Source organism: Carassius carassius, chromosome 11, assembly GCF_963082965.1.
Source record: "Carassius carassius chromosome 11, fCarCar2.1, whole genome shotgun sequence".
Classification (NCBI taxonomy): domain Eukaryota; kingdom Metazoa; phylum Chordata; class Actinopteri; order Cypriniformes; family Cyprinidae; genus Carassius; species Carassius carassius.
In genome coordinates this window covers 30,718,694-30,743,182 of record NC_081765.1, presented here as the reverse complement: position 1 = coordinate 30,743,182, position 24,489 = coordinate 30,718,694, and the positions used below count along the sequence as shown (strand labels likewise).

The following is a 24,489-nucleotide window of genomic DNA, read 5'->3' as shown; positions in this document are numbered from 1 at the left end:
AACAAAAGTTCTAAAATGCATTGGTGAATTTATGAAATATGAGTAAACATAATGGCTTGTTGTTTTTTTCTATGTCTCTTTGCAGTTTGCCGGTTAGCCTGCCATAGGAAGTGTGAGGTTAAGGTAAGAAACAAAGCATGCTTGATTTGCACGTTAGACACTCTAACAGCCCAAACTATGTTTGTTTTTAGGGTTAGGGTAAAAATCAATGTCTCTTACATTGAAATTGTGTTGTGAGAGACTTGTGCTTCCAGAACAAGGTTGTGAGCCTTCAGAACTTCCCTAAATGGTTGTGTCTGCTTGTACAGGTTTGGCTCCTTTTGTCAAATTCACCATCACGTTTCTGTCTGGAAACCAAACAAATCTTATCATAGAGGACATTTGTTCTGCCTTGATAGTGGACAAGACCCTCTGGTAGGGGAAGGGTATTGGCGTACTCTGAACTGCATGATGTCCCAGGACATGTTTGGCTTGGCAACTTATTCCTTGTTCTAGAATACCCTTCCCAAAATTAAGTCCCTCAACCTTTCCTGTATGATAGTGCCATTTTGAAGGGTGTTTTGAGAGTCATCTCTGAGCTCCATATGGCAGCTATTATTGTGTATATTGGTGATGTGTTTGTGTCGGGCAGTTAGTCCTATAATACTCTGCCACTTTTTGCACCCACAGCAAAATTCTAGATGTGTGAAGGGGTGCATGTGTTTTAGAGCACCATTGAGCATGTGAGCATTTCACTGTGTGCTTCGTAGAAACTACAGGATGTCTTGGGATGTGTTCTCTTTGAGATCATCAAAGGAAGACAGAAAAAACCCCAACAGGATGGGGCTTTTTGTTTGATAGATTGCGTCTGATTTGGGAGGACAGCTATGACACCCTGAAGCTCCTTTGATTAAACTGCGATTAAGGCTAAAAAAATGCTCCAGATCAGTTAAGAGATGTGTAACAACTTCTCTCACCAGAATCACTCAGGAATTTCCGACTCCATGATCCAAGAATGGATGCAATTTGTTTCCTGCCATTAGATAAAAGATGAAAATGACAGTGAATGATGCAGAGCTTGCCATGGATTCCTCCCGTTTAAGTATTTTTTACGGAAATGACTTTAAAATCAACATGAAAAGACGTTTGCATTGCAAAAAGAACCCTGCCAAATAAAGGAACCTCTCTTTTGAAACCCTAAATTAATTTTCAAGATTTTAAATATATATAAATACATTTTATATTTCACTTTATTTTATTTATAATAGTAAACAAAAGGAAAGCTGCTGTGGAGGCAAATCATGTTATTTTTTGATTAATGATTGTACTTCTACTTCTAATTCAAGCCCTTGTCAGATAAAAATTTTCCATACCAACGTGTTATTCCATAAATCTCAGCGTCCATATTTAGATAAGATGTGGCTGCTGTCTAACCTCTGCCATGAAAAACAAATGCTCAGACTATTTGCACTGTCCAGACTTGGGGGCTAGCTGGCTCTGGTCTAAGAAATGATGAAAGAAACAAGACAAACGGCACATGAACACAAATATGACATTACTAATAGACACAGGCTAAAGTATCCTCCACCTAAAATACACACAATGACTAACATTTGGACCAGAAACATTGATGTTCAGTTGAGATTTACAATTTTGTTTAAACTTTTTTTCCAGGAAAAACATCTAAAATGGCATCAGTCAAGATAAAATAACTTGAGAAATAACATTGCTTAATATATTGATTTCATAGATTTAATTTATATTTTGTATTTTTTTTATTATTATTTTTTTACTCTTGTTTTTATCTTAAAATATATGATCTGACAGTTGCAGAAAGACAAAATACTCTCATGTTTAAAATATACTCTCTGATGACTTAATCTGATCCTGTTGCTTCTCTATTTTAGGATTTTAGATGTTTTTACTGAAAAAGTAGATACAAATATTTGTTAAGAATGTTTTTTTTTTGGCAGCTAAGAGAGCTGGGACAAATTTCAGCCTGCAGAAAGGCCAACATCATAAATGTGTCTTAGATAACAGAAGCTTGTGCAGGTCAGACAGCTCCAATCACAACAAATTCACCTTCTCCAATGTCTCGTCTTCTCTCATTACTTTTGCTCATTTCTGTTGACAGTTTAGCCAAATTTCACAAGGGGTCGGAAATGACTGCATGGTTCACAGTGGGTTCATTGCACACGGGCTTGGCCAAGTTTAGGCACGTCCACGAGACTGGACTTGATTTGAATTCCAAAGGCTGGAAAATGAAGTTACAGTCTCTAGGTGATTGTAAATATAGGCAAGTGAGGTTAAGTGGGAGAGTAAATGAATCATTAGACTCGAAGGCCAGCCATGAGCTGTAGAGAGCTAATGTGAGAAGCCTGCGGCGAGCATGTGTGTACAATGCCAGTTCACCGCGGGGAAGAGTCAGCGTGCTGAAGAGGGCAATTACCCGAAATGCCAGAGGAAATCAGTGTGAATTAAAAGGTGTGAGAAACATCGTCAAAGATGTCAGATGCTGCTTTGTGTAGTCTGACACGTTTCTTTAAGGTGAAATGCTTCATTCTTGTATAGAACTAGAGTCACTTTTGGGAATTGCTAAAATAATAACTCTCAATGACATCTCAATGATGTCAACAAATAATTTACTGAGCTTTATTCAGTGTCTCAAATCTTTGGAATCAGTTCATCAAAAATATTTGTTTGTTAATTTAGTTACCCTTAATGTATTTTTTTTTTCTATTTCAGAGTTGAGTCTTTTAAATCAGGTCACAAATAATATTTATGAATTGATTTTTGTAATTAAAAAAGAAAAATCTTGTTTATTTAATTATATTAAGTAAAAAAAATAATGAATTCACACAGATTTGTTCATTGATTTGTTTAGTAATCTTTTTTTGTATGTTTCTTTTTTTGTATTACTAGGTTTGTTTTTATTATTTCTTTTTTTAGTATTTTATTATTTTAGTTACCTTTTCTGTATTTTTTTTCAGTGAGTTGAATCTTTAAAATCAGTTCACTATTAAGATTTGTTGATTGATTTGAGTTACTTTCTTTTCAGATTTTTTTGGCATAGTATAAATTCACATAGATTCAGTCTTTTGATTCAGTTCAGATTTGTTCATTGATTCACTTAGTTTTCTCTTCTTCAGGTTTCTTGTGTTGAGTAAGTCAATAAATTTCACTTAACCTTCAAATCTTTTAATCAGTTCACATTAATTATTTGCTCGTGTTATGAATGAATCAATAAATTATTTGCTGAAATGTAATCTTTTGAATAAGATTTGTTAGTTTAGTTGCCTTGCAAGCTTCTCGTTCAGACTCATACATGTGTACTGAAGAAGGGGCATATTTGTTAATTAGATTCAACTAATGAAGTGTTCCTTCACTGTCAATCTTTAAAGGTAGAAAATCTCTCATGTGATTTAGATGGGAGAGACTTGCCACTGAATAGAAGTTAATGAGAATTTCTCTTTTTTTCATTTAAAAGATTCAAAAAGGAGAAAGTATTCATAAGAAAAATATACATATCGGCTTTAACTTGGGCCTCTGAAACACTTGTTTATCTTGGCAATGAGAAATATGATCACAATGTGTAAGAATAACTTCCTTCTCAACCAATGGAGCTGCAGGCTGCAAAAATCCTAGATTGCTTTTGTACCGTCCAGGAGATAAAGCCATTAGTCATTTTTGTCTATTGAACTGTACATCCGTATTTGGTAATATATGAGGGCTATAGAATGTCTATGCTCTGATGTTGCTGTTTGCGCTCCAGCTGGTCTTTCCAGATCCTTTGAGTACTATATATAGAATCTGAAATGTCTTTCCCCTCCTACTTACTCTGAATGTCTTTGAACACGCAGACATAGCTAAATCATGGCTTTATGTTTGTAGCTTATATGTGGACACTAAAAGAGGCAGTTGAGTAAATGGAGTAAAGTTACTTTATTGGCATCTATGGTTCCATGTAGAACCTTTAACATCAATGGAACCATTCAACAAAAGGTTGTTTATAGTGGAAGAAGGTTCTTTTGGGAGCCCAAAAGTGTTCATTTGTGCCATAGCTGTCAAAAACATTTTGGAACCTTTGTTTTTAAGAATATGCAGTCGGTTTTACCTTTCAGATCACCTACTTTCATGGCGGAGCAGCATTTTGAAGAGAATCATGTTGAGCATGTTAGTTAACATTGACTTCTATATCTACAGTTGCAAGCAAAAGTTTGTGAAACTTTTGGAATTGAACGGATTCCCGTTGATTACTCATAAAATGTAGTCTGCTTTTCAGTCACAGTTATAGACAAATACAGTCTGAATAAATTAATATGTAATTATGCTAGAAAAAAGTAAGTGCACCCTTGCATTTGCTAAATTATAGATACTTTTTGTTGCAAATTGTGGGCGATACTTTGGTGCTTGACAAACCCCCCTTAAGTACTGAGATTGTTAGCACCATGGTAGCACTAAAATTATTAAGATTCATTGGCCAAGCATTTGTGCTGCTTTTTGTACAGATAATATTTTGACGTCTGTGTTGGGTTTGTGTGTTTAGAACTGTGCTGGAAGGGAACAGCATGAGTAAATGAACTATCTCTGACCACCATAAATCACCTTTTTCTTAAACAGTGTTCTTTTTCTTTCCCGGTTTTTAAAAAATATTTAAGATCATAGCACATTGTTAGTCCTGGCGTGACGCTCTGAAAACACAGCATTGTCTTTCATGATGCTTCACCTCATTTCCTCAGCTCAATGTTTCTTGGTTTCGGCTGGAGGACTGACCGGCTGCTAGCAAGAGACTTATAACCTTACCATGTTTATTTCTTTAGCCACTGGAGGAGTTCAGTTTTGCTCCTGAATTGGTCAGACAGGCTGGAGTTGTGGCTGCTCATGAGCATTCTTTTCCACCTCAAACGACTTCTAGTTTTCATTGTGCTGACCCTAGTGAGCTTTTAAAGATGTAAAGGTTTTAACTGAGGACAAATTTAAGAACTAAGTGCAGTCAGAACAATAATAGGTCCTCTTCCAAAATCTGCATCCGCTGCTTAGCCAAGAAGTACATTGGGTGACTCAGAGCTGGGTTTGGTCATGGGGAGCTGGTCCAGGGTGTTTTTCCCTTAAACAGGAAAAGCGGCGCTCCACCCCATCCGTTGAACACTGGTCTGAAGCCCATATGGTTCCTGACTGAGCTGCACATGTGCATGGATGATTTTGTCTTAGTTCATTTAACAGGTGCATTGGCAGATTTGTGACTCGTGTCCTTGATATGTTTAAACAGAGTGCACGGACCACAATGATTTCCCTTCATTTCCCATTATTTCTCATTCCCCTGCTCACTGCTATCCATTGTTTTGTGGCTTTCAGTTGGGGCATTCATTATAACAAAGCCAGTGGTGTGATTTTTCATCACAATTAATTAACCTAAAACAGAACAGTTAGGTAGGATGTTGTTTACCAGCCTAAGTTAAGAGGCCACTCCTGTTTTGGTCTCCTTATATGGCATAGTTCCATCATTTAAGGTAAGTCTTGAGCAGTTGTTTTTGTCATTTCATAGTTAGTATATGGGGTTCGCTTAATTATTCACAATAGGTTTCTACAGTTTAACTACTTTTTTTGTATGAAATGTATTCTTTAAGATTAATTTATAATTAAAATCTTCCATTTATTTATGTTTGAAATCCAGCTGTCAGCCTTGGCATGAATATTTGCTTAGGAAATTGTGGTTGGTATTCTTTCTTTTATTGAACTGACTGATTTTTAAATGGTCTATTTATTGTATGTTATCTTCCGGAAATGCTTAACTAGTTGTGACTAAATTTGTCTTTTGGGAGTTTGTGTCTGATCTTATTAATGCCACCATGGAATTTGATTTGAATTGAAATGAAAGGAAGAGAAATTTACTATATTTCAATTCAGAGAAAATCAACACGGTTAATGGATTATGATAAATAATGTGGCCTACATTTAAATTTTAAAGTTGAAATTTATTTGAATCTAAAGCCAACATTCAGACTGTTTGCTTTTCTAGTTAAAAATGTAGTTGTATACATTTTATTTCAATTCAGTTTAATTAACATTCAGATTGCGATTCTGAATCTTATCAAATTCAATTCAATTTCAAGAATTTAAAATGCATTCCCAGTTCAGTTCTGAATGATGCACAACCCTGGATGTCACCTGGCAAAGTGGTTAATTTGTCTTTTTCTTTCTAGTTACTAGTATGTTGTAGGAGGAAAAAGAGCAAAATCTTGCATAACCAGACCTAGGCCTACAGTTAAGTCCAGTTTATTATATATATATATGTTATATATGTTATTTTTATGACTATGAAAATTGTAGAGTCACACTGAAGGCATCAAGGGCTATTTGACCAAGAAGGAGAGTGATGGGGTGCTGCGCCAGATGACCTGACCTCCACAGTCACCGGACCTGAACCCAATCGAGATGGTTTAGGGGTGAGCTGGACCGCAGACAGAAGGCAAAAGGTCCAACAAGTGCTAAGCATCTCTCGGGGAACTCCTTTAAGACTGTTGGAAGACCATTTCAGGTGACTACCTCTTGAAGCTCATCAAGAGAATGCCAAGAGTGTGCAAAGCAGTAATCAAAGCAAAAGGTGGCTACTTTGAAGAACCTAGAATATGACATATTTTCAGTTGTTTCACTTTTTTGTTATGTATATAATTCCATATATAATTCCACATGTGTTAATTCATAGTTTTGATGCTTCCAGTGTGAATCTACCATTTTCATAGTCATGAAAATAAAGAAAACTCTTTGAATGAGAAGGTGTGTCCAAACTTTTGGTCTGTACTGTATATATATATATGTACATGAAGTGTGTGTGTTCTGGGCTTCTGAGCTGTAGCATCTCCTGTATACACACAGTCTCCTTCCTATAAGATTTTACGGCACAGCTGAAGCACTTCTTTAGTACCAAAATACACTGCCACGTATTCGGAAATTAAGGAATAGGACTTTAATCATCAGTTAACAGGGAAGTCGTGGCCTAATGGTTAGAGAGTCGGACTCCCAATCGAAAGGTTGTGAGTTCGAGTCCCGGGCCGGCAGGGTGGGTGGGGGGAGTGCATGTACAGTTCTCTCTCCACCCTCAATACCACGACTTAGGTGCCCTTGAGCAAGGCATCGAACCCCCAACTGCTCCCCGGGCGCCGCAGCATAAATGGCTGCCCACTGCTCCGGGTGTGTGCTCACAGTGTGTGTGTGTGTTCACTGCTCTGTGTGTGTGCATTTCGGATGGGTTAAATGCAGAGCACAAATTCTGAGTATGGGTCACCATACTTGGCTGAATGTCACTTCACTCACTCACATCACTCAACAAACTATATGGTACAAGGTAAGGGTAGTGCTGCTGTTCAACAGTGACTTTAGACATTTGATAAAGATTTACTTGTACTCTCTTGGTTTTGCCATTTTTTATTTCTCACATTAGGTTTTGTAATGTTTAGAGGATGATTCCTATAGAGTTGAGTCATGTAGAGTCATGCTGCCTAGTCCTACTCAGTAACACATTTATTACAAAGGCTTTGTTTATTCTGAACACATGCTGAGTGTTTTTATCTAGCTGCTATACGAGCCTGTGGTCATGCAGTAATCCACGCAGTGTCATGCATCATTTGGATAAGGTCCTGCAGCAAGCTGTACTTTAGAAGTGGTTAGCCATTTCTTACCCCTAGTCAGCTTTTGCCGCTACAGCATAGAATATCGCTTCATATGCAAGCACAGAAGGGTTGCAAACTGCACTCTGGCAGCGCCTTTCAGCATCATTTCAAATCCAATGGTCTGTCTCCCTTTCTGGTGACTTACTTCAGAGAAACCTTTTTTGTCATTAAGGAAGATTTATGTCTGGTATGTAATAGAGAAGTTTTGGGTGAAGTGGTTGTATAGCGCTGTGGGGTGCTGCTAGACTCTGGGTTTGGCCTGGAGATGGGCTTGGCAGGGTGTAGCAACTATTAGAACTATAAACGACATGACCCTTACTTGTAGAAATTACTAAATTGACCCCCTCTACATTTTGGGACATTATTAGTTATTATATTTTAGAAGGTTTTATTTTTCTTGAGTGCAGTCCAAAAAGTAATAATAATAAAAATGGCTTACATTTTATGAAAAATGTGAGTGGTGTGTTCCTATTTAAAACTCGCTGCGGCAATTACTAGCATGGTCTGGGTGGTTGCCAGGATGTTCCTATTCAGTTTCAAAGATGTTCTAAAAGTTCTCCCAGAAGTGGAGGGCAAAGCGAGAGGGTTTTGGCTGTTAACTTCATTCCTGAGACTCCACTGCTTGTTCGTTCTGAGTCCCTCCTCTCTGGCTCAGCTCCCAGCCTTTGATTCTGGTCTGTATTTCTCAGGTTTTGCACGTCCTCAGCACTGTGGAGCGGCTCCAGTCTTCTCCTGCTGAAAACAATACCTTCACACAGGCTTCTTGCTTTTAGGGTGTGCCCATCGACTAGAATTGAGCCGTTCACAACCAAGTCTCTTCTGATGTTCAGATCCAGTACAACAACAAGCCTTTGAGACTCTAATCATGGAAGGTAAACAGATTGTGAAGTCAATTACAGATTGAAGCATTTGATGTTCAATACTGTTGACGAGTGAGATGTCTCTTGACGGAAGTGAACTCCCCTAGCTCTTTGGGACAGGACTAAAATTTCCAGAGATTTGTAGAGTGAAATTGACCGAGATTGAAGTCGAGAGGTGTTGATAGTGGTCATTAAGCAGAGAAGTAGAGGACTGAGAATATTATGTAATGATTCAAAGCATATAAACCCAGAGTCCCTCATCTACTCACTTGACTGAAGCAATGTTAGATTAAATTAAATTTCACAGGTCACATACATCAGTATTTCTTAGTTAGACTAGACTTAGACTAGTTTTATTTGCATTTGAGGTTAATTCATTAGATTCATTTTTATGAATCAATACAAACTGTCAATTTTAAGGAATCAATTCAAAAATCTAATTTATCAAGCATCATTACTCTGAAGTGTTATAAACTATAGCTTTATGTTATTTCCATAGCTCTAGAAATATTAGTTTGTTAACAAGTATATATGTTTATCATGCAAATTTAAGTCTTTTCATTCATTATACTTGATTTAGGCAATTTCAGTCCGCACATGAATCATGATTGTTTGGTCGTGTTGTAGCCTAAGCTGAGCTTCTATTCCAGATGTTTCGTAGCCTATGCTTGACATTGAGTTCATGAGGAGTTCGTCTTTCTCACACATTTACCTCAGGAGACACATTTTGTGATGTGAACACATGTACCTGACTTGCTGACAAGAAGCACCAGAGCTTGCATCATATTGTCAGATGTTTAGTTATGAGCATGTCCAGATGGGATATGCAGGCATTTCTGCATTTCTCTGGAGTGGATTTTTAAACTGAGCACATGCAGAGTACTGCAGTTTTATTGATAGCTGTAAACATGAAAAATCAATGTCAATTAAAACCCAAAAATAAATCAAAGTATGATATGTTTGGCCACGTTTGAACACTAATCAACAAGACGCTTTTAAACTGGAATGAGGTTGTTCTAAATGGGTTCTTTTGTTCATTTTAAAATTTGTTGTACTTTTGAAGACTTGATGAAGCACACTTCATCTCCAAAGACAAGCGCTTGCTGTTTGAGAGAACATGTAAAGCGAAGTTAAGCACACTGAGGGTGTTACACTTCTGAACATCTCATTTAGAGGCTCATTTGTTCTGGTGAAGTGTTTTCATTTGGATTGTGTCTACAGTCCCAACTTAGGCCAAAAAGCTTGTGTGTATCTGGGTATTCCCTGTCAGATGGTGGTGTATGATTACTCATCATTCATGATCTATGTGTTCCTCTTCCTGCTCAATTCTCAGTGCTGCAGGCTTAGATACAGTTGGGAAAACAAACAGCAACACCCAAGCTAATTGAGATGGAGTAATCAAGACAGTTTGGGAAATATGTAAACAGCAGGCCAAGTGAATAATAGCATGTGCCTTTATTCCCTGGAGGAAGAGCAGAAGAGGAGAAGAGAATACACATGCTGGAAACACAGAGAAACAAATGATATGTTTTATTAGAAACAGACTATGCTGTGACATTGGCACTGTCATGAGGGATATTAATATGTATTATGAGTTGCTCTGTGGGGTGGAGTTCAGTCGGGTGTGTGTCTGGACAATATACTGTTATTTTACATACTGTGGTAAGAAAAGACCCCCAAAAAAATCGATCTAAAAATCTATCTATTAGGGCTGCACGATTATTAAAATTGTCAATTATTCCCTTGAAACTGCAATTGTGATTATTAATTACGATCATCACAATTTACATTGAATAATATTTTGAAGCAACTGCATGCCTTATTTTTTTACGAAAATAAACAAGCTGATAAACTTTTATTGCTTTTCTGTTGTATTAAGCCTCAGATTTCAGCTGTACATTGAATTGGTTTCTTCTTTTAATAAAAAAAAGCACTATGCATGGTATTATAATGTTATACTAAAACTAAAATTAAAACAATAGAAAAAACCCTTAAGATAACCCGTAGAAAAAAAAGCATGCAGAATAATGTAAGTGGACTTTTTTTTTTTTAAATTGCACCTTTGAACGATTATGTAATTTTGTCATCCATAATTGAAATTATGATTAGAAATTTGAATAATTGTGCAGCCCTAAATCTATTTATCTGTTGTTTTATCTATCAAACCATCCCTCCGTCTGTCCATCCATCCACTCACTGTAAGGTCTGTATCTTTTAAACATAAATGCTTTAAAAAGAAATTATGCTAAAATTATTTTGTTAAAAAAAAAACACATGCAGCTAAAAGCTCGTCACCTGTTTTGGTGTTTTGAGTTTTGAAGCTGTATGTTTGTCTATGAAGGGTCACTCCAAATGTTTCATTTAATCAGAACCTGCTTTATTTGATTATGCGTTTTTATCAGCCAGTCTCATGTTTGCATACGGAAGGCAATAAAGTGTGAACGTGTGTGAGAACAAGATCTCATTGAATCATCAACATGTGGCTTTAATGCAGCTGGAAACCCTACAGCTGTGATCACACTGCAGAGCATTCAGTCCTTCAGGATTGTAGCATGCCAGTTATGAGGTATGTGTTAGAAGCCTTTTAAACTGTTTCTTCAGTAACAAGATGCAGCAAGCTGGTAGTATTTAGAGATAATGGAGAGTGTTTATTTAATAAACATACAAACAAAGCCAGTCAAATTAGTTTAGATGATTCCCATGCAATGTCTGCATAGAACAATGCTGTTGAACCATGAGATGTGAAGGCATCACGCACAAGCATTTCTATTTGGGGGAAAGAAGTATGTGTGATGTCATTTGGGTAGTTTAGCCATGTTTTCAACATGCTTCTCTTTGTTTTGCCTGTTCTGGGTTCTGCTGAAATGATCTTTCTCACCAACTTTCGAACGCAATCAGGGATTGTAAAAAATACAGTAATATTGTGGAATATTATTACAATTTTAAATAACTGTTTTCTGTTTTTATAGGTTTAAAAGTGTATTTTTTTCCAATGATGCAAAGCTGAATTTTCAGAATAATTACTCGTCTTAGTGCCACATGGCCATTCAGAAATCAATCTAATATGCTGATTTGCTGCTAAAGAAAAATGTATTATCCTTATCAATTTTGAAAACAGTGTTTTTTTTTCTTTCTGTACTGTCACTTATGAGCCATTTAATTTGTCCTTGCGGAGAGAAAAAAAGCTAATTTTAGCCAGTAGAAAGGAACCATGTGACTGACATGTGAACAAGCCAGTCAATAAGATTAAAGCTTTCCAGACATATTAAGAAACTGTTTTCCAGGTTTATTTGTGCGACATGCATCAGACGGTCACTGTGCAGATGTCTGAGGTTGGACTGACCAGATGCTAATCCCAGAGAATACCCGCCGGCTCAGACCGCTTTTTACTAAACCTAAAAATCAGCAGTCATGCATCAGGATTTTTCTCTTGTAGTACCACAGCACTGAAGTTCCTGTCTGCGCTCCAACCCAGAACATTCTCCCTTACTGTAACTGTGGATTTTTTTCCATTGATTGGCATTCGTTGGCTCGTCTGTGTCTGTATGAACTCGATATGTGGACATAGTCATCACTTCGCCAGAGTATGTGTTTGCATGTTTTTTGATGAACGTGTGCATGTACATTCTGTTAATTCGAGCTGTGTTGGGTTCCTGTGGTGAGCCTGACTGTGAGTAGACTTGATATCATGTGACCTCATTGAATTTGTCATAAAAAAAGTAATAAAAACAATTCCATTTCATGTATGGAATCATTCTACAGTTGGTTTCACAATGCTTTTGCAATTTTTGCACCAACAATGCATTTAAGGAATAATTGACACAAAATGAGCTTTCATTATTTATATGTTCCAAACATCTATGACCTCTATGTACAACACAAAATAAACTAAATGGGGTCAACATAACATTGGAGTCACTATAACATTTATAGTGTACATAATATTCGTTGTACACTATAAAAACAAATGTTTGGCTCAACAATAAAATTAATATAATAGGTCTTTCCTTTTACTAAAAAAACTAAATAACACATTTCACTTAAAAAAATTACAGTTATTGTATTATGATGTCAACAGATATAATCAAAATCATATATGCAACTTAAAGGGAACCACAGGTATTAATACTCGTATGGCTTAATATAATGTAAATGATATCTCTTACTAAAATATGTAGTAGAAAACCCTTCAAAAGAAGTCTTCACTGCTTCCTTAGTGATAAGAAGAGAAGAAAAGAATGGGGAGATGCCTATAGATGAATAATAATTAATAATGATAGTAAGAAGAAGCATTAGAAAGGCTAACAAAATAATTTATTTAAATTACTAGAGGTTAATATTATTATTATCATTATTTTGTCAACAGATCACAGATTTTTTATTATTATTATTTTTTTTTAACATTTATTTAAATTCTGGTAATAGGACTCCTGAATTTCTTAATAATAATAATAATAAGCATAAAGGGATTCACAGTTTGTTGAATGTGTGCTCCATATGTGAGTATAAACACTGCGGTGGGCTGCCTTTTCCGCACCTGCCTATATACAGGGCTCTGATTGGCCCCTGCATGTTCCAGCAGGATGTTCCTCCTCGGGAATCATGGGAATGTTCTCCCGTAGTGTGCTGACTAAAGGAATGGTTCTTGTTTTGGGACCATGCTAAACCTGGCATTTATTTCCCCTTACACTAGCTGCAGACATTAAACACCATCCTGAGTGTTACTTATAACCATAATGATGTTTATTACAGGCACCACCAAGAGGATCATTAAAGATAATAAAATCCGGGACGCAGGATATATGTCAGACTCATAACATGCCAGCATCTTAATAGAGGATTTTTTAAAGAAATGTCTGCATACTTTGTGTTTCTGTTGTTGTTTCTAAGCAAAGATACATTCGTAATTGTTAAGCTAATTCTCCTGTTTTGACTGCTTTCTCTTTCTTATCCAGAATTCTGATTACAATTGGTTGCGTAATATTTTAATTAGGCATTAGAAATGTACGTACACATTCAAGCTCTAACGATATCCGGTTCTTGGCTCATTTGAACCGGATCATTGAGTCAGAGTTATTGACTCAAGAACAACTGTAGTCTGTTCAGTCTGGGTCATTGGAAAGAATCTGATCATTCTTGAATCGCTTTAATCTCTCGGAGTGGGTGGCAAATGCAGTGTAGTAAAAAGGATGCTTTGAAATGTAACGAAGTGAACATTTCCCAAAATGAAAATACTAATACTAAGATTTATATAGTTTAATAGAAGTCCACGTCCTCTTTCGTCAGGCTTGTCATTTATGCTGGATTCTGCTCTGAACAGACATCTCACTTCGAAGCTGACGTCTTCTGTATAATGAATTTGATATCCCCAAACAGAATGGCTCATATTTTCCAATAGGACACTGCGCTCCAAAAAAGACCTTCAATTGTTAGCTTCATGGAAACCACCATCAGAAATGATGATAAGATGGCACGATTGCACAACATCACGGCCAAACAAATGATTGTCTGTATTTTTAGGAGCATGAAGAGCTGTATTTTTCAGAATCAACATGGAGTATTAGCAAGTTGTTTCCACAGTAAATACTGGGAATGGAAAAGTGGTAATAACAGATAATTGTACTATATTCTATATATCATATTTTTAAGTCCATCCAAGAATGATTTTGAAGTTGAATTATTATTATTATTATTATAAATAAATAAAATAAACAAATCTGTCACTGATGAAAGTTGTCTACTTTCATTTTATTTTATTTTATTTTTAATTGTATTATTTAATTAAATTTTTTTAGGAAAACTAAATTGTCTTACTATTAGGGCTGTGCAAAAAATCAACCGCAGACTTGGCAACACTGGTTGGCCTTTACTACACAAGAGCCGTAGTTCACTGACAATCTACAACATATCGATTTCAAAATCGGAGGCAATTCTTTGTCAATTTTAAAAGCGATTTTGTGTAGCTTGTTAGTGGACTATGGCTCTGTGTAGTAATTGCCGCTCCACCTGAACCAGTGTTGCCAAGTCCGCGGTTGTGTTTCATGTCCACGGGTTGAAGCGACCCCAATACCAATAACGTGATATTTTTATTTAATCATTTATTTAATTAATTTGTAATATGGTGTTCAGAAAAAAATTATACAATTCATTCACAATGCACAACTACTTTTTGGAGTGGTCATCAATGGAGAAAGATGCTATTTTGACCACTTAGTGATGTAGTTATGACATCTACCAGCAGGAGAGAAGCCAACCAGCTAAACCCTGACCCCCTGGTAATAAAAGTTAGCATGCATGTTGCTTTGGCTGTGATTGTGAAGGCTGTTTGTCAGTGAGAGGTGTGGGGCGGGTGTGTAATCTGACTGCATTCAACAGAGAGCATATTGTAGTGTACTTCAAACTCAAGATTCTTGGTAGGAGCATGTTCACTCCAGTTCCAATTCAAAGACAGAAACACAGAGAGAGAGAGAGAGAGAGACGCTTGTTACTCTGTTAGTTTTGTGCTGTTAATGAAAACAGGTAATGTTATCTGCTCTCGTCATCAAAGCTCAGATAAACCTTTGAGAAACCAGTTTGTTGGCTTTGGTGGTCAGCTGCTTTTACATAATAGAAATGTTTCCATGTTGTTCATTGGATAATTACATTGCAAGAAGGTTTTACGTCATTTACATTGATGATGTGTTGTATGGCTGCACAGTTAATTGATTCAAAATAGTGATTATTGCCTTATTAATCATAAACAAACAAAATAATAAATAAAATGTAAAAATAATAATATTACCAATGACAGTCAAAAGTATGTATAAAAAGCAAAAAACAAAACAAAACAAAAAACTAGCAATTTAGTAAAACAATAAAAATAAAATATACATATATATATATATATATATATATATGATACATGATAAATATATAATAAATAATAGTGTAGTAAAATAAGCATGTATGAAATAATACAATACATTGTGTTAAATAATTTATGCATGCAATGGCATGTATAAAATATATATAAAAATATACAAAACAGCACATGTATATTATATTAAATTTTTACTGTCCATCCAAAAATAATAATAATTATATTAATAATAATAATAAAAATAATTACTTTCAAACTTCCAGAAAATTATTTATTTAATTATTATTATTATTATTTTTTTAGTAAATATTATTTATAAATGATTTATTTATCTATAAGTTAACACAACTATACTGTTCAGCCCTAATGTGCTGTTGCAGTTAAACTAAAGGAGAATCAGAAGTTGAGAATAAGTTTGTATCCTGAGGGCAGAAGGTTACAGCACTAGGGTCGTCAGTATCTTCTTAGTAATTGCTTTGGTTCTGTCCGGTCTCAAACAGCCCTGAAGCCAGTGTTAAATTCCATGCTGTCAGTGAGCCTGTATAATCACCTGCCCATTTTCCTTTTTTATAGCAGGGTCATAATGCATTGATATTCCTCAGACATTCCATGTGACGGTCTGTGTACTTTCACTTTGGGAGCGTGGTGATTGGTTGCCCTGCCTACGACTTAGCCTAATGGGCGATTCATTGACTGCACCTGTCGTTGTGGCCTGGGGCGTTCCTTTTAAAAGAGATTGCTGGATGAGTTAATGGGGGGAATGGGCCTTGGGTTGGAGGTTGTTGGAGCTTTCTTTGTTTGTTTAGTTTTTGGATTATCTTTGTTCTTGTTTGGTTTTGGGTTTGGTTTGCTTAATACATTCATAAAGACACCCTGCATTACATACTGATGAAACTGATGCTCTTTGTAGTATTCTTTATATATTTTTGAATTTATTTTCCTATTAAAGTATTTTATTTTGAGCTCATTGTGTGTGTCCTTTGTTGCTTCCCCCTGAGCCTGGAGGTTTATTTTAACTGTAAGTTTTAAAATTTCTGCAATTAATTAAGTTTGAACCACTGAATTGCGCATATTGCATTAACACTTGCTTTGAAGATTTTTTTTTTTTCAATTGAGATTGAAGTTTGAAAATCTCTCTTTTGGTTTGATTTGAATGTTTAACATTCAGAACATAACCAGTCTATTTGCAAACTGAGTTGTGTTTGAATTCTTCTCTCTTGAAAGGTAGAATTGTGTTATCTTTTGATTCTCATGCACAGCCAGCAGTGAGTGTGATGACCCTGATAAAGGGACTAATATTTGCTAGCACTGGTATTTCCGTCAGGAACAGTTTTATAAATCTGGTGTTGTTGTGATTTGTCTGTAATCCATCAGACTGTGAGCATCCTTATGAAGCTGAAAGACTCTGGCTGTTTTAAAGGGGATTGAAGTCATTTGTTTTATACGTCAGAGCATTAGTGTTGCATATACATGCTTGGTGGTGTTCTTCAGATCGGTGCTTTACAGCTACATGACTCACGCTGGGTGCTGTTTTGCGTAACTCAGCCTGCCTTTGAGCTTGTCAACTCATGTTAAACCTGTAAACTGAGAACTTGATAACAACTAAGGAGAGAGAGGAGAGGGGTGGCTTTGGCTGATGAGGAGCCTGAAAGGCTTTAGTCTGTCAAAACCAAGTCCAGTCCAGTGAGCCCACAGAACTTGCTGGGGATGGATTCTCATTTCTGTGATGGTTCGGACATTTTGCTTATTGTCTTTAATCAAAATCATTTTTCTTTATTTCCTTTGGCATAAACAAATAATATGGACAAAGAGATCAAACCAGCAATTTACCAGCCATGATTTTTTACTTTTTTATTTATTTAAAATATTTAGTATTCAATTGTGATTGTGAAGAGTTCACTATCAAGTTGAAATATTACTTTTTAAAATGTAGGTGTATGCATATATATAGATTTGTCTGTACAGTACAGACCAAAAGTTTGGACACACCTTCTCATTCAAAGAGTTTTCTTTATTTTCATGACTATGAAAATTGTAGATTCACACTGAAGGCATCAAAACTATGAATTAACACATGTGAAATTATATATGGAATTATATACATAAAAAAAGTGAATAAAACTGAAAATATGTCATATTCTAGGTTCTTCAAAGTAGCCACCTTTTGCTTTGATTACTGCTTTGCACACTCTTGGCATTCTCTTGATGAGCTTCAAGAGGTAGTCACCTGAAATGGTCTTCCAACAGTCTTGAAGGAGTTCCCCGAGAGATGCTTAGCACTTGTTGGCCCTTTTGCCTTCTGTCTGCGGTCCAGCTCACCCCTAAACCATCTCGATTGGGTTCAGGTCATCTGGTGCAGCTCCCCATCACTCTCCTTCTTGATCAAATAGCCCTTGATGCCTTCAGTGTGACTCTACAATTTTCATAGTCATGAAAATAAAGAAAACTCTTTGAATGAGAAGGTGTGTCCAAACTTTTGGTCTGTACTGTATGTGTATTCAGAGCCAGTGAGCAACGGACTTTCATAATAATAAAAGAACTGCATTAACGTGCGATAAAATAATTATCGGCGTTAATCAATTAATGTGTTAATGCGATAATAATGCATTAACTTGCCCAGCCCTAATATATATATATATATATATATATATATATTAGGGGTGTAACGGTACGTGTATTCGTACCGGACCATTTCGGTGCAGGGCTTTCGGTATGGTGCACGTGTGTACAGAATGACCGGATGCAATATTTTGTGTGCGGAACATATACATTTTCATGTTTCCAAACGAACATATTAAGTAGCGGAAGTCTCCGCGTTCAGCGCAAATCCCGCCCTGCAGCTGATTCTAAGGCCGGTGACACACTGGCTGCGTGACGTGAGCATGGCGTTTCTGCTGCGTGTCAGTTGCGTGACGGCTGCTTCGTGTTTTATGTGTCTTTACACACTGGGGCGCTGCTGCTACTATAGGTGACAAAGAGGGAGACCGCCAACCTGCAGTTTAATGTTTGCATTTCTTTCCCTTACTGTACCGAAAATGAACCGAACCGTGACTTTACAACCGAGGTACGTACCGAACCGTGATTTTTGCGTACCGTTACAACCCTTTATATATATATATATATGTATATATATATAATATAATAATTTAAATAATGTAATATTTAATATTTAATATATTTTTATTTTCTGTATAATATATATAATACTTTGTTTAATATTATTATTTTAAAAAAAAATCACTTAGAATTTTTGAACACACACACACATATTTCAGACATTACATAAATGAAGAAGTCTAGATATTATTAATAAATGCACTTAAGTCATTGTCATTCCTTATAAAGTTACTGACCCTCTGATGAATGACTTTGCTTGTTTAATATCCAAAGCCATTTTTCTTGCATTTGATGCTTGATGTGTGTTAATTTGGACCTTGTGTATATTTTTCTAAGGATTTTTTCCCCTCTCTGTTTTATAAATGCTCACAGTAAGCAAAAGGGAGAGAGTGAGAGAAGGAGCAAAAAAGGGAGGGCAAAAAAGCGAGAGGGAAAGGGGAATGGCAGTAGCCTGCAGCTAGACTTCCTAGATTTCAGTGCCGTGTGCTCGTTGAGTTTGTAGGTGCTGCGTATGGATCTGACCTCCTCTCTTAGTCCATAGCCATATATAGCGTGAATATATGTTATGAGCCTTTTTTTTCTTTTTTTTTTCTTTTTGGCTAGAGCGAACAGGGAATGTGAGTCAACATTTCAGCCTTTCTCAGGAAGCCAAGAAAGTCAACGTGTTTGTGCACACATCTACACACTCACTCCTGCTGGCTGGATTATAGCGTGTGTTTGAGAGAGGTGCGCTGCTTGCGAGTCGGACCGGACGATCCCAGAATCTCTTTGCTCTGGGGAGAATGTGGCGCTGGGGCTGAAACACATGCACACACATTCATTCCCATTGAGGATGGCCACCGCTGTGTTTCAGGTAAGGAGATGGTGACAGCTCCACTGGCGCTGGGAACCTCTTCAGATATCTTGGGAATTTGAACCTCATTTGCTCTCGGAGCTGCGTGTGTGATTGTGCCTCAGACGGTTTGTTTGCTTGTTCTGTGTGAAGACAGAGAGTAAGTGTTCGCAGAAGTGTTTAAGTCAAGCTTAGACTACAGAACTTGTGTGTTCTGTAGGAGTAAGATGAGAACAGTCAAGCAGCGCTCGTAGATTTGTGAAAAGCGCGGGACAGCTGTGGAGATGTTGAGGAGAATTTTAGCCACATTAACCACTGGCTTTGGAATGTGACTCAATGCTGAATGTAAATCAAACTGCTGTAGTAACTAAAATAAACCAACTAAACCAACACTGAACGGACTTGTGCTGAATATTGACATTGTTGTCTTTAGGGTTATACTTAACAGTAGAATCTGAACTTATTGATCTGAACTGAATCAACATGGAACTTGAGCTGAAAAATTACACTATTGTCTTCTACAGAGCTGCTTCTAGATAAATTGAATGTGTGTGTGTGTGTGTGTGTGTGTGTGTGTGTGTGTATATATATATATATATATATATATATATATATATAATGAACTTTGCCAGTAATGATTTTTGAGTAATGATACTCTTCTCTTCTGTAGAGCTGCTTTTCAGCTAAAATTAAATTTGTTTTATAATTGATCAGATTTACTTCATTAACACGGTTATTTTCATGTTTTTTTAATGTGAGGCAGCTTTGAAACAAACTGTATTGTATAAAGCACTATAGAAATAAATGTGACTTGACTTAAATTAGCCGTATTGTATGGCTGGTTGCCAAACAATAGCATATTGGTGCATTAATAGTGAATGTTTGTCTGGATCTGAATTGTAGATCTGCTCAGAGTTTAGATTGTGGACTAGAGTCAGACTTTGTTGTCAGTGTAGTTTTGAGTGAGTCTCTGGTCTGGTGAAGGTCTCACAGCAAGGATGCTCAGCTTTGATTCGGGTCTCTGAGTGGCATGTTTTAAGAGCTTCCCTTTCTGCTGTAACAAATGCAGCTGACAGGATGACAAAGCTGCTGTTAAATGCTGAACAATAGCCGTCCCCCGTGGCACAGACCAGCACCATGTACCAGCACCATCTACCATGCAAATATATATATGTGTATGTGTATGTGTATGTGTGTATGCATGCATGTGTTTTGGATTTTGATGTGACCTGGACGTGTTGAAATAAGATTAATCCTTGCTCAGACCCTACCACAGGTTTTTCTCCATTGACCAGACATAACCTGATGACCCTGAGGTCAGGACAGACAGTGACCTTAAAGGTCAAACTCCAGACTCTTTAGTTTGGGTTATTTATTATGCTGCAACTCAACTAATGTGTTTATGGCATCTGCGGTTAGATAAAACTGGTAACTTCGGCTTCACAAGTACCCGGACATTTATTGCAAATTCTCAGTTGGCAAAACTCTGATGATGATTTAGTGCTGAAAAGCATTATTGTGTCGTTTATGCACACCCATGCAACGTTTATAGCTTTGTTTGTTCCCATCTCGTCAATTCTAATTCAACCATGGGAAGGAATGCACACTTTGTGTTTTTGGCACGTTTGCAAATGCAATTTAGACTAATTTGGCTCAAATTGAGGGGAAAAAGAAATAATGCTGTTGTGAACACATCCAGTGTATTTATCATTATCTAGAGATAGTGAGAGGGGGAAATGAATGGTTTCATTTTCTTACGACTGCGTCCCTCATAACAAATGTGTTTTGTTCCCCAGACTCCATTTTTTAATTGCATCACCCAGAATGCTTTAGAAGAAATGTAAACCAGTGCATTACCCTTCAGCCTTTGCTTTCTGAGGCTGTTGGTGATCATCTTCCGAACCAGATCCTACTGTATTTGATCTTGTACCTGAGCTTCATGCAGGTCTCATGTTGTTCCAAAACACCAGTAAAACTATCAGCTGATGGAGCTTAAGAACCTGCAGTGAAACTGGATATGAAAGAAGGAGATTTGCGGTCAATCAAACAGGGCTAATTAACTAATCACTTTGTTTGTACCCTGCTAAGCTGTCTGATCCCTGATCACTGCCAACTGTTTGATGCTGAAGGCTTTTTTTCTTCTAAAAGAAAATGTCTGTTTCTTCAGAAAAAAAAAAAATAAATAAATAAATAAAAAAAAATTTGGCAGGCCCACACTGCATGTGCAAATGCAAATCTGCACAGAAAGTTAAAGTTATACACATCCCATTCTGTCTTTATGAATCAAAGTTTTTATGTAAGTTTTAATTAAGTTTATTATGCTTAACCACATTGATGCTTTAAAGTAGAGATTTTGGTGCAGAATTTTGGTACAGTTTGGAAATTACACTACCGTTCAAAAGTCTGGGTCAGTAGGATTACATTTTTCTGAAAGAAATGAATTTTTTTAGTCAGCAAGGATGCATTAAATTGACCAAGTGACTTTAAAGTGCTAAGATTTTGATTTTAAATATAAGTTGTTCTTTTGAACTTTATATTAATCAAAGAATCCTGACAGAAAATATTTTTTTTAATTATTAAGCGGCACAACTATTTCAATATTGATGATGATAAGAAATGTTTCTGGAGCAGCAAATCAGCATATTAGAATGATTTCTGAAAATTCAGCTTTGCCATCACTATTTTTTACTATAATTTCAATCAAGTAAATGCAGCCATGGTGAGCAAAAGATAACAACAAAAAAAACCTGCCAGTCCCGTTGTAGAAGTGAACCACTATTTGATTAACTGTAAGCAACTTAATGAATTAAACAAATCATTCAATGTGTTTGCAACGTGCATGCATAAAATTAATTCTATTTAACACATTTTATCTGGTTTAACTCTTTAACATTTCACAGAATTACGCTTAGCAAATGCAAAAAGAGCTGTCTGGGCATAGTTATTGGTAAATTGTTGATGATTTGTACAGTAATAATGGTTTCATATATTAACCAGACATGCAAAAAAACAAAAACAAAACTCTTTCACTTGCTTTAGGGTCTATGTTTGGTCTCCAGGTAGTCATCGAAAGGGAGATTCTAGCGGCTTGGTTGAGTTCAGAGCAGTTTTCTTCAGCATTCCTCCTGTTGGCTTCGGCTGTGATTTAGAAGCTCCTCAATCTCCTTTGTAACTGCAGTTCCAACATTTCCCACTTACACATAGAGGCAGATGAATCCAGATCCACAGTATTCTAAGACTATCCTGTGTGGAATTCTGTGTGATAAATGTGCATAAAAAAACAGGCTGTTATGGAAGTTCAAGGATCATTTGATCTCATGGCTGGAAGATGTATTTAGTGTCGGCTTGGATTCCATCAGATAAATAAATCTGCATCTCTGCCGTTAGTGAGTTTGGGAAGCTGTCCAATGTTGAGATCAATTCACTTTTCCTTCTAGAAAAGCAGAATCCAGTGTGGATGTTCAAATATAACAGTGGATTATGCAAAAGAACAGTTTGGTTTGTGTATGTGTGATTGTTAAGAAGCATTCGCTACATGCAGAAATGGAAATTACAGCTTTGGAGGTAAATGATAGGACACGTAACTGGCTTGTAAATTTATGAGTATTTTTCAAGTGTTGTTTTACATTCTTGAGCCTTGTTTTAGCTCTCGTCGCATCATACCTGGAGATCTTTACCACAAAATTACACCGTGACAAAACAATTTGAAGCAGCTCTTCTTTTCTTCTTTCCATATTGAAGCAGGTCCTTTTTGTACTTTTCAGATATCTTATCAAGGGAAAACTAACTTTTATTTCCGAATAACATGATACTTGCTGTAGATGTTTGAATTATGACGAGACTCACATGGAATCTCCTCTTGCAGAATTCAGCAGAGATTTTCACAAGAACAAAGTATGTAAATAAATACATTTCAGCTATTTTATGTATTTGCTCAATGAATACATTATTACTTTTTATTTATATTGGCCAAAAAAAAAAAGCTGTAATTAACTGATTTTTTTTTTTGTTTGTTTGTTTTAAAGTTTGCAGTCAGTATAATTTAGAGTATGTTTTTGAAAGAAATATTTGTAAATATTATCACAGTTTATTTTAATTTTTATTTATGCTTTCCAATTTATTTATAATACAATATGCTGGTTTGGTCCTCATTTTATTATTAGCAATTATTAATCAATTATTATTAATGTGCTGCTTAATATTTTGTAGAAACAAAAGTTCTTTTGAACTTTTGAAAATGCAAAAGAACAGTATTTATTTGAAATAGAATATAATTTTTGTAACAATGTCAGTATTTTCTACTTTCACTTTGATCAGTTTAATATGCCTTTGCTAAATAAGGCATAAATCTAAACACCTGTACCCTAAAAATTTGAATTTGAGTGTGTATATGTATAAATATTTTTAATTTATAAATATGATTTTTACTCAACATAAATAAGTACCAAATTATTCTCAAGATCTACATAGTCTCTGCCCCTTTTATATTTTGGCTAATTTGATTATATTTCAGCTTCATTTAGGATGTATTGACATCCATTTAATAAAACTTTTCAGTTTTTGCTCTAAACTGCTGCGAAATTCACTCTGGCCCTGATCATTTCATGTTATCCCACCATCCTACCATAACTTACACCTAGTTACTTTTCCATTCCGCTTTATGATCTTCAGACAGATAGACTTCCCCCTAATCTTTGTTGACTACCGAGTTAAAAGAGCCACTGTTTTCCAACGGCACCAGAGCAAATGCATTCAGTATGTCCACATTCTCCAGGGTTGTTAAACGTGAAATCTGACAAGATAGCCGAAATGTATCCAACATGGGACTGTTTTGATTGGGGCCCCACTTTTCACAAGGTCACAGCAAATTAGCTGCAATCTTTAAGAGGTTTTTAAGTATTAGCAAGTTTACGTTTGTCTCTGCCAAATGGTTGGAGGCTGTGAAGTGTTGGGAGGAGATGCTGACGGAAGCAGAAACACGTGCCATGGCATTCCTGCGTAGAAGCTGAGGCTCTGAGACAGTCGGGAGGGGGTTGATTTAAGACCCCTGCAGCATCTCCACAGCCTGCTGCAGTTTAAATGGATGAATGCGTTCGCTCTCTGGAAACAAAGTGTGCTCGCTCGCTTGGATTGTTTATCACTGCAGGTTGGCGGGCGGCACGTTTAGCACGC

At 36.3% G+C, this 24,489-nt stretch overlaps 1 protein-coding gene across 10 annotated transcripts in view; it reads left to right on the top strand.

The window, feature by feature from the left end:
- Positions 1 to 24,489, top strand: part of tns1b (tensin 1b) — a 235,509-nt gene that overhangs the window by 101,229 nt on the left and 109,791 nt on the right. For 6 of the 10 annotated variants that reach the window (XM_059562497.1, XM_059562500.1, XM_059562506.1 and 3 more), the window contains exon 3: positions 86 to 123. The exons of 3 other annotated variants lie outside the window; for them this stretch is intronic. In XM_059562497.1, the coding sequence (XP_059418480.1) occupies positions 86 to 123 (38 nt within the window). Of the gene's footprint in view, positions 1 to 85; positions 124 to 18,988; positions 19,339 to 24,489 lie in introns of those variants that run through there. One more of the 10 variants, XM_059562501.1, reaches the window with a different exon arrangement.